Below are 18,398 nucleotides of genomic sequence, written 5' to 3' on the forward strand. Positions count from 1 at the left end.
AAAAAAAGTGTTTTTTGAAAATGAAATCATTTTAAATTTCATAGTATGACCTTTTAGAATGTAAAAAATCCTAACTTTTTACTTATGTACATTTTAATTAAAAATATTTTAGTTGTGAGGGAGGATATTTGCAAATGCAATTGTAGTTCAATATTTTAATTGACTGGTAGTTTTGTTTTATTAAAATGATTTTTGTAAATTCTCATTGCATATTTTTTCCACATTTAAATTATCTGAAATTGCTGTATCTTTCAGTTGATGCTATTTTAAAAAACATTGATTCATACTTTATTTTTTGAGACAAGGTCTTGCTCTGTCCCCCAGGCTGGAGTGCAGTGGTGCAAACACGGCTCACTGCAGCCTCAGCATCCAAGGCTCAAGCGATCCTCCTGCCACAGTCTCCTGAGTAGCTGGGACTACAGGCACACACCACCACACCTGGCTAATTTTTTATAGAGACAGGATCTTGCTATGTTGCCAGGGCTGATCTCAAACTGCTGGCCTCAAGTGATCCTCCTGCCTTGGCCTCCCAAAGTGCTGGGATTACAGGCATGAGCCACCATATCCAGCCAGTTCATACTTTAATTGTAGCTAATTTCTTTTTCTTTCTTTCTTTCTTTCTCTTTCTTTCTTTCTTTCTTCTTTCTTTCTTTCTTTCCTTTTTTTTTTTTTTTTGGAGACAGAGTCTGTCTCTGTCACCCAGGCTGGAATGCAGTGGTGCAGTCTCAGCTTACTGCAACCTCTGCCTCCTGGATTCTAGTGATTCTCTAGTCTCGTGCCTCAGCCACCGAGTAGCTGGGATTACATGCGTGTACCACCATGCCTGGCTAATTTTTTTATTTTTAGTAGAGATGGGGTTTTGCTGTGTTGGCCAGGCTAGTCTTGAACTCTTGGCCTCAAGTCATCTGCCTGCCTTGGTCTCCCAAAGTGCTGGGATTAAAGACTTGAGCCACTGTGCCTGGGCCTTGTAGCTAAATTCTTAGTATTACCTAAAATAATGGTAAATCTTTCTTAAAATTATTATCTTTTAAATATTCTTGAGTCATAATGGTAAATCTTTAAATTGGTGACTGCTTGGATTTGACAAAATCTATTATTTCAAAAATGTAATATTATTTTGCTGCTTGCTCAGTTATCTAATTTTCTTCCATAATATCTATGCCTGTCACATCCTCAAGCACTGTTTTCTCACCTGGGAGCAATTTTGCCTCCAACCCCCATCCTGCCCCAGGACTTGGTGCTATTTGGAGATTTTTTTTTTTTTTTGAGACAGGGTCCCACTTTGTCACTCAGGCTGGAGTGCAGTGGTGCTATCATGGCCCACTGCAGCCTCGACTTCCCAGGCTCAAGTGATCCTCCCATGTCAGCCCCCCAAGTAGCTGGGACCACAGGCGAGCACCACCACACCTGGCTAGATATTTTCAGTTGTCACAGCTCTTGTGGGTGGAAGCGGGCCACTATTGGGTATCTAGTGGGTAAAAGCCAGGGGATGCTGTTAAGATTCTATAATGCATAACACAGCTCTCCAACAACAATTATTTACTCCAAAATGTCAATAGAGCTGAAGCTAAGAAAACTTGCCCTAAAGATTCCTGTGGATTTAAAAAATTTACTTTTTTTTTTTTTTTGAGACAGAGTCTGACTCTGTCGCCCAGGCTGGAGTGCAGTGGTGCAATCTCGGCTCACTGCAACCTCTGCCTCCCACGTTCAAGCAGTTCTCCTGCCTCAACCTCCCGAGTAGCTGGGATTACAGGGGTGAGCCACCACACCCAGCTAATTTTTGTATTTTTAGTAGAGATGGGGTTTCACCATGTTGGCCAGGCTGGTCTCGAACTCCTGACCGCAGGTGATTTGCCCGCCTTGGCCTACCAAAGTGTTGGGATTACAGGCACGAGCCACCGCGCCTGGCAAATTAACTTAAGAAAGGAGTGTAATATACTTTGACCACTTTTGCGAGCCAGGCACATTGCTAGGTTCAGTGGACAAGTCAAAATAAATTTGTGATTTGTCCTTTTCAAAGAAAATTTTCAGATTGTGCTTTTTTTCCTCTAATTCAGTCATAAAATATCTAACTGATAAGACCAGGAATTAGAAGTACCACAACCATCCCTTTTGAAAAAGACTGTTAATATTGCAAAACTAATGGAATGCCAGATATGGCTGTCGTTTTTGGTTTAGGAGAAAAGTGATAATATCGATTAATTCTTTGCAGTTGTTTGTGCCATTAAGCTTTTTCCACCTCTGTGCATTTTCTTTTCTTTTTTTTTTTTGAGACGGAGTTTCGCTCTTGTCGCCCAGGCTGGAGTGCAGTGGTGCGATGTTAGCTCACTGCAGTCTCCACCTCCCGGTTCAAGCGATTCTCCTGTCTCAGCCTCCCAAGTAGCTGGGATTACAGGCACCTGCCACCACGCCTGGCTAATTTTTGTATTTTTAGCAGAGATGGGGTTTCACCATGTTGGCCAGGCTAGTCTCAAACTCCTGACCTCAGGTGATCCGCCCGCCTCGGCCTCCCAAAGTGTTGGGATTACAGGTGTGAGCCACCACACCCAGCCAGCCTCTGTGTATTTTCTGTTCTTAACTGATTTTAATGTTTTCAGGTCCTTATGTCGTCAGAAGATCGAGAAGCTCAGGAGGATGAATTGCTGGCCCTGGCAAGTATTTACGATGGAGATGAATTTAGAAAAGCAGAGTCTGTCCAAGGTGGAGAAACCAGGATCTATTTGGATTTGCCACAGAATTTCAAGATATTTGTGAGCGGTTAGTTAATAATTTCTTAAACAGATTTTTGTATTATTCTTTATTTCTTAGTGTACCTTAAACTATTTGTCATTTTGTGTTTATAGGCATTAGTGATAGGTGGTAGTATTACAGATGTAATGCATGTTTCTGTTTTAAATGAAAATTGCAATGAGGGGCAAGCAGTTTTCAATTTGATTCTACCTTTTTGATCACTGAAGAGGGATATTATCCTGCATATTTCATACATCCTGGTCTGCTAACTAGCAGTTTATCAGCCATGAGTCACTGGCTGTTACATAGCAGTAATCAAAGAGAAAATGAATGTATGTGAAAACACTTAGAAATTTTCAAGTACAGTGGTGGTGGTTAATACTATTTGGTTTCCAGAATCATTTCAACTACTATAAACATATGACACATGCTATTACTCTGTGACCTTTTGCTTCAGAAAAAACAAAACTGCTGCTTTTGATACAGACATTTACAGAAGACTTTGATGCACACTTTCTCAAAATGTTTCTACTATAAAGGGATTGAGTAAGGAACGTAAGTGTGGTAATTTAAATGAAACTTTGATTGTGAGAGTGTTGTGTGCTATATCATATCCTCAAACCTGAGATCATTGTGTTGGCACAAATTTTCCCAACTGATTCATGGGTAGTTGGGACATGCTGGTCTAAGTAGGTCATGCTGTTCAATGGAAATGAACATCCTTTCTCTAGATTGTGTCTTTAATCATCTACTGTAAACCAAACCACAACAAAACAAACATTGTGTGTTCCTTGGTCATTAGTGTTAGGAATTGTACCCAGAAGTGTATACAAGAATAAGTTGTAGTATTTTCATTATACATTTCATGGTGCTGAGTAGATTTTTCAAGGGCTTACAAGATTTTTTTTTAAGGTGGTGGCTACCAAGTTAAAATTAAGAAATAGAAAGTGCTTTGGGGGAGGGTTTTTATTCCCTCAACTAAAGCATTAAGTCTTTCTTGAGCGCTGCTCAACAGTAGTGGACACTCAAGTGTTGACCAACTGATCCTTTCTAATCTCTGTTTTTGGTTCAGGCAATTCAAATGAGTGTCTCCAGAATAGTGGCTTTGAATACACCATTTGCTTTCTGCCTCCACTTGTGCTGAACTTTGAACTGCCACCAGATTATCCATCCTCTTCCCCACCTTCATTCACACTTAGTGGCAAATGGCTGTCACCAACTCAGGTTAGACTTGAAACTTAATTTTTCCTATCCATTTTTAGAAACTTAAAAATCATCTTTAATTGAAGACTATCTTAATGATCTTGAATTCAGTGCATGAAAAACAAATGGCTTTGGTTTTGTAATTTCTTTCCCTTGCCTTGGTGAATCCTGATGTTAAGAAATTGAAAATGTTTGGTGTTTTTAAAAGGAATGGCAGTAATTAAAACAATCATGAATTGTAGTAGGAGTAATTTTTAATCAAGTATATTATTTCTTTTCTTGTCTTGCTATTTTCCCGTTTAATCTGTATTATAATGGAGACTAAGAGGTCTTCCTCATTTTCCTTAGACATTGATACTACTTTTTTCTTAGTTTCTTATCCATTCCTTAAATGAAAGATTCCATTGTAATTAGGACTAAAAATTGAGCTAATGTAGTTATAATAAGCAAATTTTCTGAGTGAATACAATAACTGATTTTCTTTGTAAAAATCTGTATTAATAACAAATAACAGTCAACTGGTATCACATAGACATAAATGCATACAAGTAGAAATGTGTATAGTTCCTGTAGATATCTCAGTAAGGCTTGAGGCCTTATGTTAAGCACCTCATTTCCTCTGGGTTATATATACTTTTCTAGCAACAACCTCAACTCTTGATTGAGACATAAATATGGCTTGAAGCTAAATATAAATAATATAAAGCATTCTGGGAGAGATAATGAATCAGCAGCTGCTTTTCTAGAAGTCATAATGAAGATTGATAGACTAATGTGTATTAAGACAAAAGCTCAGCCTGTGCAACATGGCGAAACCCAATTTCTACAAAAAATACAAAAATTAGCCAAGTGTGGTGGTGCGTCCCTGTAATCCCAGATCCTTGGGAGGCTGAGATGGGAGGATCACTTGAGCCTGGGTGGCAGAGATTGCAGTGAGCCAAGACTGAGCCACTGCACTCCAGCGTGGGTGACAGAGAGAGACCCTGTCTCAAAAAAAAAAAAAAAGAAAAAGACAAAAGCTGTCAGAGTTGCTGACCTCAAGGAATAGCTCATTAGTTTTTCTCTTTGGATCATACAGTTTTCATTTCCCCATCCACCAATCTAATCTTTTAAGTGAGAGTACTTTCACAAACTAGAGCTTATCGTTTAAAAGCAAAATTAAACCTTAAAAAGGATAACACAGGTAGAATAAAAAGGAGTATTACTTTACATTCTAATGTCTGTGCCAGAGGCAACAGATGCAAGACAGTTGATTTGTCCAGGAATATCAAGACTGTTTGCCATTTAGGCCACTGATAGTTGGCTTAATTATTTAGATCTTCATAGTCCTATTTCACCAGAGAGCTTTTCATACTTTACATCCACGCATGTGCGTGCATGCACACACACACACGCACAAAACAGGGACAGATTAACTGGATGCGTGGTTGTGGTTTCAGATTCCAGCTAACCAGCATCTACTTAATGCTGGATTTGGGGGCGGGGGTGTGTGCTGGGGAAGAGAGTTGTTTTATGTGTTACAGCTAAAATTACAGTAGAATTCTTTATCAAATAAATGTTTATGCATATAATTAACATTTTAATTGGTCTCTTATATTCCTTCTTGGTTCAGTTCTTGTTTGTTGCTGTACCCTGATTCCTTGGCATTATGACTCTCACCTGTTAATGGTGAAATTGACACATAGAGCTGTCATTCCCTGAATTGGGGCGGGTAGACAGAGGGAAGTGGTTTTAGTTTTCTAAAACCTTATTCCTCCCCCAATATACTTACACAGTCTCTTTCCCGTCCCCCTTCCATTTACATGCATTCCAGCTGCCTTTCTCTCTCTCTCTTTTTTTTTTTTTTTTTTTGAGATGGAGTCTTGCTCTGTCACCCAGGCTGGAGCACAGGGGCACAATCTCAGCTCACTACAACCTCTGCCTAGTGGGTTCAAGTGGTTGTTCTGCCTCAGCCTCCCAAGTAGCTGGGAATACAGGCGCCCACCACCACACCTGGCTAATTTTTTGTATTTTTTAGTAGAGACAGGGTTTCACCATGTTGGCCAGGCTGATCACCAACCCCTGACCTCAGGTGATCCACCCGCCTTGGCCTCCCAGAGTTCTGGGATTACAGGCATGAGCCACCACGCCTAGCCCCAGCTGCCTCTCTTGAGAAGGGACTGGGGTAGAAAAGAGGTTGGAGAATGGCTTCTTCATAGGACTTGGTAGCTCACACAGCACTCATAGCTTCCCTTTTAGTATTTATCACATTTTACAGATTTTAGCAGATTTCTCAAAAGCATGGTTGATTTATAAGGATATTTATGCAAATGTGAAAAATCATTAGTTGTTCAATCTTAACTCATCAATAAGTATTTAAGGTAGTACCTATGCAGGGTTTAGTCAGTGGCACTACACAGAGTGTAAGAAACAGAAAATCTGGTCCCTTTTCATTTGTCATTTAAATTTACAAAATTTGTTTGCCATCTGGAAGGCATATTTTTGGATGTTTACCTAAAAAAGAAAAGCTGCTTATAATTCCTGTGCTCTAGTTACAAATATTTTATATTTCTAATGGAAAATCCTCCTACATTTGCCTTTCAAATTGAACAGACCACTTTTAAAGAGGAAAATTCCAAATAATTTAACTTTGGTTGCTTAGCTTAGGAAGCGTAAGCTTTCTCTATGGCTGCCAAACCTTGCTGAGGGCTTGTGATTAGGACCAGGGTCAATGTCAGGCAGCTTCCCTCCATTAACCAGGATCTGATATAAGCCCAGATTGCTTACTTAAAAGCAGCTTGTAAATCTGAACAAGGACTCTGAGGTTGAATTCTGTTAGTGATTGTTTCAGATGAGTTACCTTTTTGATAAAACTGTAAGAATTAATTTTAAAACTTGGATAGTATTTTTAAACTATTCTTTTTCTAACCATTATTCTAGGATACCAACAGGGCTAGGACTCCTAATGGAAGAAAAATAGTTTATTTTTAGAACTAGATCTCTTTGTCCTACATGAGGTATATGGCAGTACTAAAAGATTAAAGAACAGAAAAAAGTCTTCCATTTCAGTGGCTAAAATGTACAGCTATTTCTCTACCTTACGGAGTCTTGCTATTTCTCTTCTTCTCATGGTACTTCTTGCTTCTGACTTTATGTTCTACTCTGGCTCATGTTGCCGAATAGTTTAAGAAGTGCTCCAGTAAGAATGTTTGTACTGTTTTGTAGCACAGTGTACCACAGCAGTAAAAAATAGTGTTAGAATAAGGGCCTAACTTGCAAGTGGAAAAGATTTCTAGGGAAACCAGGAGTTGGCAGCAGCATCATCTTTCCAAACTCACCAACATCTTCATGTGTTTTCTCCTAGCTATCTGCTCTATGCAAGCACTTAGACAACCTATGGGAAGAACACCGTGGCAGCGTGGTCCTGTTTGCCTGGATGCAATTTCTTAAGGAAGAGACCCTAGCATACTTGAATATTGTCTCTCCTTTTGAGCTCAAGATTGGTTCTCAGAAAAAAGTGCAGAGAAGGACAGCTCAAGCTTCTCCCAACACAGAGCTAGATTTTGGAGGAGCTGCTGGATCTGATGTAGACCAAGAGGAAATTGTGGATGAGAGAGCAGTGCAGGATGTGGAATCACTGTCAAATCTGATCCAGGAAATCTTGGACTTTGATCAAGCTCAGCAGATAAAATGCTTTAATAGTAAATTGTTCCTGTGCAATATCTGTTTCTGTGAGAAGCTGGGTAGTGAATGCATGTACTTCTTGGAGTGCAGGCATGTGTACTGCAAAGCCTGTTTGAAGGACTACTTTGAAATCCAGATCAGAGATGGCCAGGTTCAATGCCTCAACTGCCCAGAACCAAAGTGCCCTTCGGTGGCCACTCCTGGTCAGGTAACTGTTTACCCTGCTGATGGTTGCCTCCTAATTCTCTTCCATAAATGGAGATATCATCTCAGGAACTTCCTTGATAGGGCTCATGGGGCAGTCCGAGGCCTTGGAGCCAGCCCACAGGTTGTTTTGCTGTATCCATTAAAAATGCTATGGTCTTAGTCTACTGCTTAAGCAAATGGAATGCTTCCTTTGGCCTTGCAGTGGGCAAGGATGAGTGTTAAAGTAGTTATTAAGTAATTGTGATAATTGACTTTGTATATATGCTAGTAGGATCCCATAAACCTTGGGGAATCACTAGCTTATTCTTGTGTGAGGTTGGCATCTGAAGGGGACGTCTCTTAGAATGATTAACCAACTTTTTTATAGACTTCAGCAGAAGTACAGCCTACTTAGGTTTTGTTGTTGTTGTTGTTGTTGTTGTTTTGTTTGAGATGGAGTCTTGCTGCGTCACCCAGGATGGAGTGCAGGGGCATGATCTCAGCTCACGGCAACCTCTGCCTCCAAGGTTCAAGTGATTTCCTGCCTCAGCCTCCCAAGTAGCTGGGATTACAGGCACCCGCCACCATGCCCGGCTAATTTTTTTTGTATTTTTAGTAGAGACGGGGTTTCACCACGTTGGCCAGGCTGGTCTTGAACTCCTGACCTCAAGTGATCCTCCCGCTTTGGCCTCCCAAAGTGTTGGGATTACAGGTGTGAGCCACTGCGCCTGGCCAGTTTTTTGTTTTCTTATTAAAGCATAATTTTACTTAAAATAAACTACACATTTAAATCATACAAGGCTAGCATGGTAGCTTACACCTATAATCCCAGCACTTTGGGAGGCCAAGATAGGAGGATCGCTTGAGGCTAGGGGTTTAAAACCAGCCTGTGCAAAATAGCATGACTCCATTCTTAAAAAAAAAAAAAAATCAGGCATGATGGCAAGTGCCTGTTGTCCTAGCTACTTGGGAAGCTGAGGTAGAGCATCATTTGAGCCCAGGAGTTCAAGGCTGCAGTGAGCTATGATTGCACCACTGCACTCCAGTCTGGACGACAGAGTAAGACCCCATCTCTAAAGAAATAAAACTAAAATATAAAATAAATTGGACACTTTGCTTAGTTTTAACAAATGTGTAGACCCCTATAATTGTCATCTCAGTCAAAATGTACTTGGTTTGATTTTGAAGTGAAAGAGAGGTTTTAATTTATGTGCCCATCTGGTTTACACTAGCATCCTAAGAATCGCCTCAGGTTCAGAACTGGTTGTGGAATCATCAAACCTATGGTGTTTTGTATTTCCCTCCAGGTCAAAGAGTTAGTGGAAGCAGAGTTATTTGCCCGTTATGACCGCCTTCTCCTCCAGTCCTCCTTGGACCTGATGGCAGATGTGGTGTACTGCCCCCGGCCGTGCTGCCAGCTGCCTGTGATGCAGGAACCTGGCTGCACCATGGGTATCTGCTCCAGCTGCAATTTTGCCTTCTGTACTTTGTGCAGGTTGACCTACCATGGGGTCTCTCCATGTAAGGTGACTGCAGGTATGTTTTAACTGTGAACCCAAACCCCCATCCCCAGTCTCTCCCTCACATTTCACTCTACTACCAGGGCCTTATGACTTCATTCTTCAATTTGGAAGTATTCATTTAGCAGATATTTCTGTGTCAGTGACTATCTCAGGCCTTGGGGCTGTAGTAGTGACCAGAAGAGACAAAATCTCTGCCCTCATGGAACTCACATTCTACTAGGGGAGACAGAAAAACAAAATAAGGATATTAGGTGGTGGTAAGTGCTGAAGAGGCAGAAGAAATAAAGCAAGGACAGGATATGAAATGTTCTGAAGGGGAGGGGACTTGGGATTTTAGTTAGGGAAAACAGGGGAGGCCTCACTGGCAAATGGTTTAAGTAAAGACTTGAAGGAGGTAAGAAAGACCGTGCAGATACCAGGGAGGAACATTCCAGGAGAAGGAATGGCACGGGAAATTCTATATACGAACATGGAATAATGTAGATCCTGGATGGCCAATGCAGGGCATCTAAGCTGCCATTCTTGTCTCCATGGCACATGTGTTTGACTAGTCATCAAATGCTTTCTCCTTGAGCCCAGAGAGGCCTCAGAATCTTCCTCAACATGGCACTTCGGAAAGCTACCCTCTGATGAAGTAGACACAGGAGTGAAATGTGTTTGCCATTTCCAGTCTACGTAAGGAATCATAAATCAGGCCCTTAACGTCGATTTAATTGGACTTTGGTGGCTTAGTCTTCTTCAGACTAACAGGGATAATGATAACAGCTACCTCACAAAATTGCAGCTAGAGCAGATAACAATAACTTCACGGGGTTATTCTAAGGATGAAGGGAACGAATATCGTGCTATTCAAAATTGTTATATTTGTTAATTGGTGTATAATATATAGAAATTGAGAGGGTTAGAAACTTTTATAGTGATTTCACATAATTTTATGTCAAATCTAATAAAAATTTAGACTTTTTTTCATTTTTCTAATAATTGATTGTTAGCTGACTGTGGTGGTGCACACCTGTAGTTCTAGCTATTCAGAAGGCTACAGCAGGAGGATCTTTTGAGCCTCAGTTGAGACTAGCTTGGGCAACGTAGTGAGACTCTGCTTCTAAAAAAATTAAATCAAGCAAACCTGGTTATATCTTATAAAAGTGTTGATCTTTGACGTATCAGAGAGAAAAAAAACTGGGCCTTTACCATAAATAGTTTGAGAAACAGTGGGCTAATACATGTAAAATGCAGAATGGGGCTGGGCATAGTGGCTCACCTCTGTAATCTCAGCACTTTGGGAGGCCAAGGCGGGCGGATTGCTTGAGTCCAGGAGTTTGACACCATGGCAAAACCCCGTGTCTACAAAAAAATACAAAAATTAACGAGGTGTGGTGGTGCACATCTGTAGTCTCAGCCACTCAGGTTGCTGAGGCGGGAGGATTGCTTGAACCCGGGAGGTAGAGGCTGCAGTGAGCCAGATTGCGCCACTGCACTCCAGCCTGGGGGACAGAGTGGGACCCTGTCTCAAAAAAAAAAAGAGGAAAAAGAAAAATAGTAATTATTAATGCTATTATTATTGTAGTTATTACTTGCTAATGTCAGCAGACTGTCATTATTTCCAAGAAAGTACCGTGAGAGGAAAGAGTGGGTAGATAATTTCAGTTGCCTCAGGCAGCACCTTGTAGAAGGTAAGGCCAGATGGGATGGAGAACTTAGCAATGTATAATATAAGCCTTTACTTTAGACTTCTGTAACCTTTTCATTAAAAGTCAACAGTACATTTCAGGTGTTTCACAGCATTCAGGGAAGAAATTGAAGATAGATTCAGGGCTTTAGCAAAATTAGGAATCTCTCCCTCTCTTTGTAGGTATATATTATATAAAATATGAAATACTAACAATTTTATTATTTTGGGAAGACTAAAGCAATATAACCTTTGTCCTTAGGATGCCTAGGAACACAAAAATGCATTGAATTATTAGAGGGATGAGATTTACATTGCTTCACTGCTACACTGAAGTAGAGGTGATGAAGCTGTGGGAATGTACTACACAGAGAAAGAATTCACAGGTGAAAGCAAAGAGTGGAGATAGGATATAGGATTCTATACCGGAAGATGTCTTTTGCTTTAAAAGGGAGATAGACTTCCAAATAATGTGAGGAAAGTAAACTGATAAAATAACTAGAACATTGTTGAGAAAACTCTTTAATTAATTGTGTTGAAAAATTAAGGTAATACAACTGTGAACAAAAGCCTTTTGTCTGCAAGTAAAGCCTTTGGGATTGGTTACCTGTTCCATTTCAGTTAAATGATAGAGCAGTAGAAGCCAGATTGAATAGTATCGAGGGAAAACTTTTCAGCACCTGTAGCAAAGCATAGTACAGGGTGAGACTTGGGTGGTAAGTTTTATTCACTGATTTTTTTTTTTTTTACACAGAATTGAAGAGGTAGTCTTTGCCCTTAAGCCAAAGGTGCCTTTGTATTTGGTAGGCCTCTTCATTATCAAACAGTGAATGGTGCTGACTTAGTGGAAAAATCAATGTCTGTTTCAACCTTTGTGTCTTCTAGATAAGTCAGTCTTTAACTGCATACTTGTAGTTGCATAAACATACCAACATTAGGAAATCAAAATCAAAGGAAAAAAATAGCCTATCTTATTCTACCACTTTTAGCAGATACATCTTTTCTAGTTGGGGGATTCCTTTCCATTTATTATCATTTGTGCATGTATAATTTTTACTGGGTTATAACATAAATATACTTTTTTTCTGGATTCTGTGATGAGTGTTTTAATTGGGTTGTAGTGAACCTAATTATGTTTTTAATAATTGAATATTATGTCATTAAATGGCTCTTCCAAACATAATTATTTCCTTAGAAATGTAATTTTTTTGCCATTGTTTTCTGCATCTCCATGCATATGACTTTGGATTATTTCCTTATGATAAAGTTCTAGGAATAACATTATTGAATAGTCGAAGATTATAGCCATTTGTAATGATTTTTGGTCAGAATTACAAAGTTATATAAAAGTTAATTTTCCATTTCACTTTGTAGAGAAATTAATGGACTTACGAAATGAATACCTGCAAGCAGATGAGGCTAATAAAAGACTTTTGGATCAAAGGTATGGTAAGAGAGTGATTCAGAAGGCACTGGAAGAGATGGAAAGTAAGGAGTGGCTAGAGAAGAACTCAAAGAGCTGCCCATGTTGTGGAACTCCCATAGAGGTAAATGTTTTGGGACAGACTTGGAGGCCATCAGACTTGCAAGGATGTTATGATTACCTTAAGAAGCCTTACTAGTCAATTTTATGACTTACAAAACACATGCTGGTATTATTACACCTTCTTACGTGGAAGGTGGAAATTTCACTATTAGATCTTGTTATCGACCTTAAATGTTTGTAGACTTCCCTTTTCAAAGTGTTTGCTTACAGTGACCATTGTTCTCACATTGTATCCACCTCAAAATTGAATGGGTTGTAAGGAGGGCATACTAGAGCTATGGTCAACTCTTACCTCATCTATGTGATTAAAAAAAATCAAATCTGATCTCTCAGAACTATTTATCCTGGAATGCTGCACACCTGTTTAAGATACACTCAGGAATTAATTTGAGTCAAAATAATTAGACAGATCTATTGCTTCTTGACAAAAATCTTAATATGTTTTAAAATCAAAATACATCTTAGCATTTGATTCTGTTGTTCTAATCTGTTATGTCTGAACTGAACATAGTGGGCTCCAGTTAAGGAAACTGGGACTATATGTAATCACTTTTTTTTTTTTTTGATACTGAGTCTCTCTTGCCCAGGCTGGAGTGCGGTAGTGCAATCTCAGCTAACTGCAATCCCCGCCTCCCAGGTTCAAGGAATTTTCATACCTCAGCCTCCCGAGTAGCTGGGATTACAGGCGCCAGCCACCACACCTGGCTAATTTTTGTATTTTTAGTAGAGACAGGGTTTCACCATGTTGGCCAGGCTGGTCTCGAACTCCTGACCTCAAATGACTCGCCCACCTTGGCTTCCCAAAGTGCTGGGATTACAGGCATGAGCCACCACACCTGGCCATATAATCACTTTTGACATACCTTAGCCCTATGACAGAGTGGAGGACTTGGTACCAAATATTTACTTAGATTTCTGTAAAAATTAAAAACCCACACGTTACATCCAAACATTTTAATATTAATCCAACTACATTTTCCGTTATACGTGTGTGATTTTTATCTACTGCTTGTCAGAAGAGATTGTGCCAAGTAACTAATTGTAGTAACACTAGCTATTTTCTGTATTTTACTTCTAATGCAAAATAGAAAGAATTACATAGTCATCAGTGTGTTACATTGATATCTCAACCCTGCATAAGAAAAGGGAGAGGACCAAGACCATGTTGTACTGAATCATTTTGGCATGTGCTGTCTCTTCTGCTTTTACAGCCTTGATATTTTTCTCTTTCTATCCTTCCCACCAGAAATTAGATGGATGTAACAAGATGACATGTACTGGCTGTATGCAATATTTCTGTTGGATTTGCATGGGTTCTCTCTCTAGAGCAAACCCTTACAAACATTTCAATGACCCTGGTTCACCATGTTTTAACCGGTATGTATACACGGAATTCCTCAGGCTCACCAGCAATTTTTGGTACTTGATTTGCAGACCACAAATCCAGTGTTTTATTTAAGTACTTGGACTTATTTAGAGAATTCTCTTACATGTTTTCCCCTATAAAGGAATTTTTATATTATTTTCTCAAAAATGAGTTTTATAATGAGAATATACACCATCTGGAAGTTTTTATAGTGAAAGTTTTCAAACAGAAAATTTGAAAGGATAGGACTATGAATAGTAGGATACTTTCCACCCAAATTAACAGTTGATAGTACTTTGCCATATTTGTTCCCTTAACATTTTTACTGAACTACATGAAGTTGGAGTTATGATAATGCTTCAACTCTAAATATTTCCACGTTTCTCCTAAGATAAGGAAATGCTTCTACATAATGACAGCACTTTTAAAAAACTTAATGATAGTGGCATACTATTATCTAGTAAACAAACATATTTGAAACTTCCTAATTATTTCTGAAAATATCTTTTAAAGCTATTTGATTGAACCAGAATCTGAACAAGTTCAGTCATTGTATTTGGTTCTATCTCTTTAGTCTCTTAATACAGAAAAGCTTTGGCCCACCTTTTTTGTGTGTGTGTTTTGTGAACATTCACTTTTTTTTTTGTTGAGTCAGAGTCTCGCTCTGTCGCCCAGGCTGGAGTGCAGTGGTGCCGTCTCAGCTCACTGCAAGCTCCGCCTCCCCTGTTCATGCCATTCTGCCTCAGCCTCCTGAGTAGCTGGGACTACAGGCGCCTGCCACCACGCCCGGCTAATTTTTTTGTATTTTTAGTAGAGACGGGGTTTCACCGTGTTAGCCAGGATGGTCTCGATCTCCTGACCTCGTGATCTGCCCGCCTCGGCCTCCCAAAGTGCTGGGATTACAGGCGTGAGCCACCACACCCAGCAAAACATTCACTTTTTGAAGAGTCCAGGTCAGTTATCTTATATAACGTCTTACCTTCTAGACTTTTATTTGTCCATGGTGTCCTTTAGCTTGCTTCTCTTATTTGCTATAAACTGGAAGTTAGGTCTAGACTGAAGTTTGATTCGATTTAGAATAACATTTTTTATGCTGATACTTCTTGAGGAGTGATGTGTATTCCATATTGGATCACATCAAGAGGTCCATGATGTCCCTCATTAGTGTGGTGCTCATTTCTACAGTTTGCTTTATTGTAAAGGCAAGTTTTCCATTTTGTTATTAGGAAGTAATCTGTGGGGTGATTCCTTGGCACAATGTGAATATCCTGTTCTCCAAGAGCTCTCCACTTTCAGCATCAGTTGATGATCTTTGTTAAGAGGTGTCTGTTAAGTAAACACATTGGTATTGTGAAACTGTAAGAGAAATTGAAGAAACAAGCCCTGCCATGAACTATTGGGAATCTAGTGTTGGAAATTGCATAAATTGTAGATAACATAAGGAAAGGAAGACAAATTGACAGCTACAAAACATTCTACAAATGGAGGGTGCAAGGACTGTGAAGATAGAATGGAGTGATGAGCATGTAATAGTAATAATAGTGTCTTGAAAGAGTTCAGTTTAAATTGCCTGACTTCCCCAGTCTTGCCTTATTCCATGTATTGTATACGCTGAGTATCAGTTTTGTGATACCTATCCCCCATTATTGTTTATCCTTGGCCCTGGAGAATTTGTCTGGATTCTAAAAGGACTGTTTTGTTCGTTTGTTTTAATTTGGAAAGGAGAGCTTTATTTCTCATAAAGAGTTGAAGCCGGCAAGGTGGCTGTTATGACAGGTTGGGAAGCATAGCCTTTAGCCAGAAGCTGGAAACAGACACTCTAAGGATGGGAAGAGGAAGACAGGGATTTATGCCCTACAAGATAGCCAGATATACATATTCAGTAAGGTATAGGAGGAGTCATGAATATTTATGAAAGGAGAAATACGCTGCATGTGCAGTTGAGCTTCATTACCCTTCAGGGGACCCATGTTCAAAAAATGGTGGCATTAGCATGATCTCTGGGGGAGTTCTCTGATATCAAAAGGTGAAGCAGAGAACATGAAAACCTCAGTCCACATCCTCCATAGACTGGCTAGAACCACTCCATGGTCAGTGGTCTATTGGCAGGAAGAAATGCTGGTCGGTTTTTGTGCCAAAACTGCAGAAGGGAGGGGCAGCGTCAGGCAGTTGGTTGATATCAGCGGTGGAGCAAGTCTTCCCAAAGGGTTGGTTTGAACCGTTAGGGAAAGAAAGCCTAATGGTGGTCAGTGAGGGAGGGGGGTATGACCAGGTGTGTCTGGCCTCCCATCCCATCATGGCCGGGAACTGTTTTCAGGGTTTCTCTGGGGTTCCCTTGGCCAGGAGAGGGTCTGTTCAGTTGGTTGTGGGGCTTAGGGTATCATTTTTATTTCTCATTTTCCCCTTTTTGGCTGAGATTTGCCAGAGGCAGCATTGATGGTCAAACTTATTTTGTCCCATATCATTGCTGGAGTGGTGTGGCTAACCTGCCTCGCCTCCATCTAGGCCCTCAGTGGGACCCCTATGGCCAAGGGACTTAAGGCCAAAAGACAGCCAATTAAATCTTCTAGGCCAGTGGGAATGGAGCTGGACAGGTACTCATCCACCTTAAATGGGCCATTCTTAACTAACTTTAGGGTAGATTGTTCAGAGGGACCCATATTTCAGCCCTCCTCAGTGCAATGATTAAAGGAGAAGAAAAGATGTACAAAGATGTTATAAGAGTACAAAAAATATTTTTCAGCGGAGAGGCAATTTATATTGTTTCGTTCAAGTGTATAAAAATGTACCTTTTTTAATGCTTCCAGGCTGTTTTATGCTGTGGATGTTGACGACGATATTTGGGAAGATGAGGTAGAAGACTAGTTAACTACTGCTCAAGATATGGAAGTGGATTGTTTTTCCCTAATCTTCCGTCAAGTACACAAAGTAACTTTGCGGGATATTTAGGGTACTATTCATTCACTCTTCCTGCGTAGAAGATATGGAAGAATGAGGTTTATATTTTCATGTGGTACTACTGAAGAAGGTGCATTGATACCTTTTTAAATGTAAGTTGAGAAAAATTTATAAGCCAAAGGTTCAGAAAATTAAACTACAGAATATTAAATATTATAATGTGCCCAAAGCTCTGAATAGTTAAAAATTAAATATTTATTTTCTTCCCCAAGCTTTAGGTAAGGAGAAGAGGGGTCAAGAGTTAAACTTAGAGACCCTTTGTCTCTGAGAAGCATCCTTCTAAGACATTCTGTTGGAGTTCCCTCAGTACTATTCCTTACAACTGGAGTGGGTAGAAGCCTTATGAAAATTATACTGAGAACCTGATCTCGTTTACTCCATGTTAATCACATTCCTACCAACCTAAATTTCTGCCAAGTCAGTTCTCTTTGGAGGAAGCCCTTTACTCCGTAACTGACTGGATGGTCCAGTGTCATTTTGATCTGCTTTTCAGAATGGAAATTTATAATATATGTTTTAATACCACAAACACTGTGGGGCACTTGATATTTATTAGTGGTGTATATGGTCCACTGGTTTCAGGCCAAATCTAGAATTTAGTGATACTGGCTCAGAAGAATTTAAGTTCTATTCAGCTTTCCTGGGTGTTAGAACCTAGATTCAAAATGGCTTGTCTTTGCTACTTTTGTTCCACATTCTCTCTCTTTACCTTTGCCCTACCTTCTGTTTGTAAGGATGATTTTAATATTAATTCCAGGAACACATGTTTTTATTTCCTCTGCTGGAATAGGAGAAAGCTTAATATATTCCCAAGCTGAATGTTCTTGAATTATATCTGCATTTACCACTGTATATGCATATAGTGACAGTATAACCTGTCTATACTACAGTAGTTCCAGTCCTAACTTTCTGAATTATTTTTAAAGATCTTCTCTAACAAGCTATGGGAATTTGGCTTCATACTCTTTTTTTGCAACAGCAGTGTTCTGGGTGATAATTTTGAATTGATACCTGTTCGTTTTTCTGGGTTTTGTTGGCTTTTTGAAAAATTGTCTTTCCTTATCATTGGTGGGAGGCTTGGTAGCAAAGTAACGTTTTTTGGAAAAGAGGACAGAAAAATTGAACTACAGCTTGAGAACGTATTCTTTTTTTCCTACTTTGTTATTGCAAATTGAGGAATCACTTTTAACTGTTTTAGGTGTGTGTGTCCAGAGTGAGCAAGGATTATGTTTTTGGATTGTCAAAGAGGATGCTTAGTCTGAAAATAAAAATAAATTTAAAAATCATCTTATAATTAGAACAGAGTTGCTGCTATTTGTTCTGTCACCAAGGCAACTAATCACATTTTAAAACTGTTCGGCATATAACATATTCTTAAAGTAAGAAAAAAAAGGTCACAGAATAGCATCTCTTTTACCTGGGCTTGTGACTGAGCTTAGGTTTTAGGGCCCATATTTTGTTTAAACCAGATAGTTTCATGGTCTTCCATTCAGGACATTTTGTGTAAAAATTGAGGTTAATTTGCTGGGCACAGTGGCTCACACCTGTAATCCC

At 39.6% G+C, this 18,398-nt stretch overlaps 1 protein-coding gene across 10 annotated transcripts in view; it reads left to right on the top strand.

Annotated features, from left to right (window-relative positions):
* The window catches only part of RNF14 (ring finger protein 14), a 44,074-nt gene extending 25,933 nt beyond the window's left edge, over positions 1 to 18,141 (top strand). For 9 of the 10 annotated variants that reach the window (XM_057302355.2, XM_063604656.1, XM_063604655.1 and 6 more), the window contains 7 exons: positions 2,598 to 2,757; positions 3,803 to 3,954; positions 7,277 to 7,804; positions 9,090 to 9,318; positions 12,349 to 12,521; positions 13,767 to 13,897; positions 16,694 to 18,141. In XM_057302355.2, coding sequence (XP_057158338.1) covers positions 2,598 to 2,757; positions 3,803 to 3,954; positions 7,277 to 7,804; positions 9,090 to 9,318; positions 12,349 to 12,521; positions 13,767 to 13,897; positions 16,694 to 16,751 — 1,431 coding nt within the window. In that variant the 3' untranslated portion in view covers positions 16,752 to 18,141. The remainder of the gene's footprint in view (positions 1 to 2,597; positions 2,758 to 3,802; positions 3,955 to 7,276; positions 7,805 to 9,089; positions 9,319 to 12,348; positions 12,522 to 13,766; positions 13,898 to 16,693) is intronic. The other variant, XM_063604657.1, reaches the window with a different exon arrangement.
* The last annotated feature ends 257 nt before the right edge of the window (positions 18,142 to 18,398 follow it).

The sequence above is a fragment of the Pan paniscus genome, chromosome 4 (assembly GCF_029289425.2).
Source record: "Pan paniscus chromosome 4, NHGRI_mPanPan1-v2.0_pri, whole genome shotgun sequence".
In the NCBI taxonomy this organism is placed as follows: domain Eukaryota; kingdom Metazoa; phylum Chordata; class Mammalia; order Primates; family Hominidae; genus Pan; species Pan paniscus.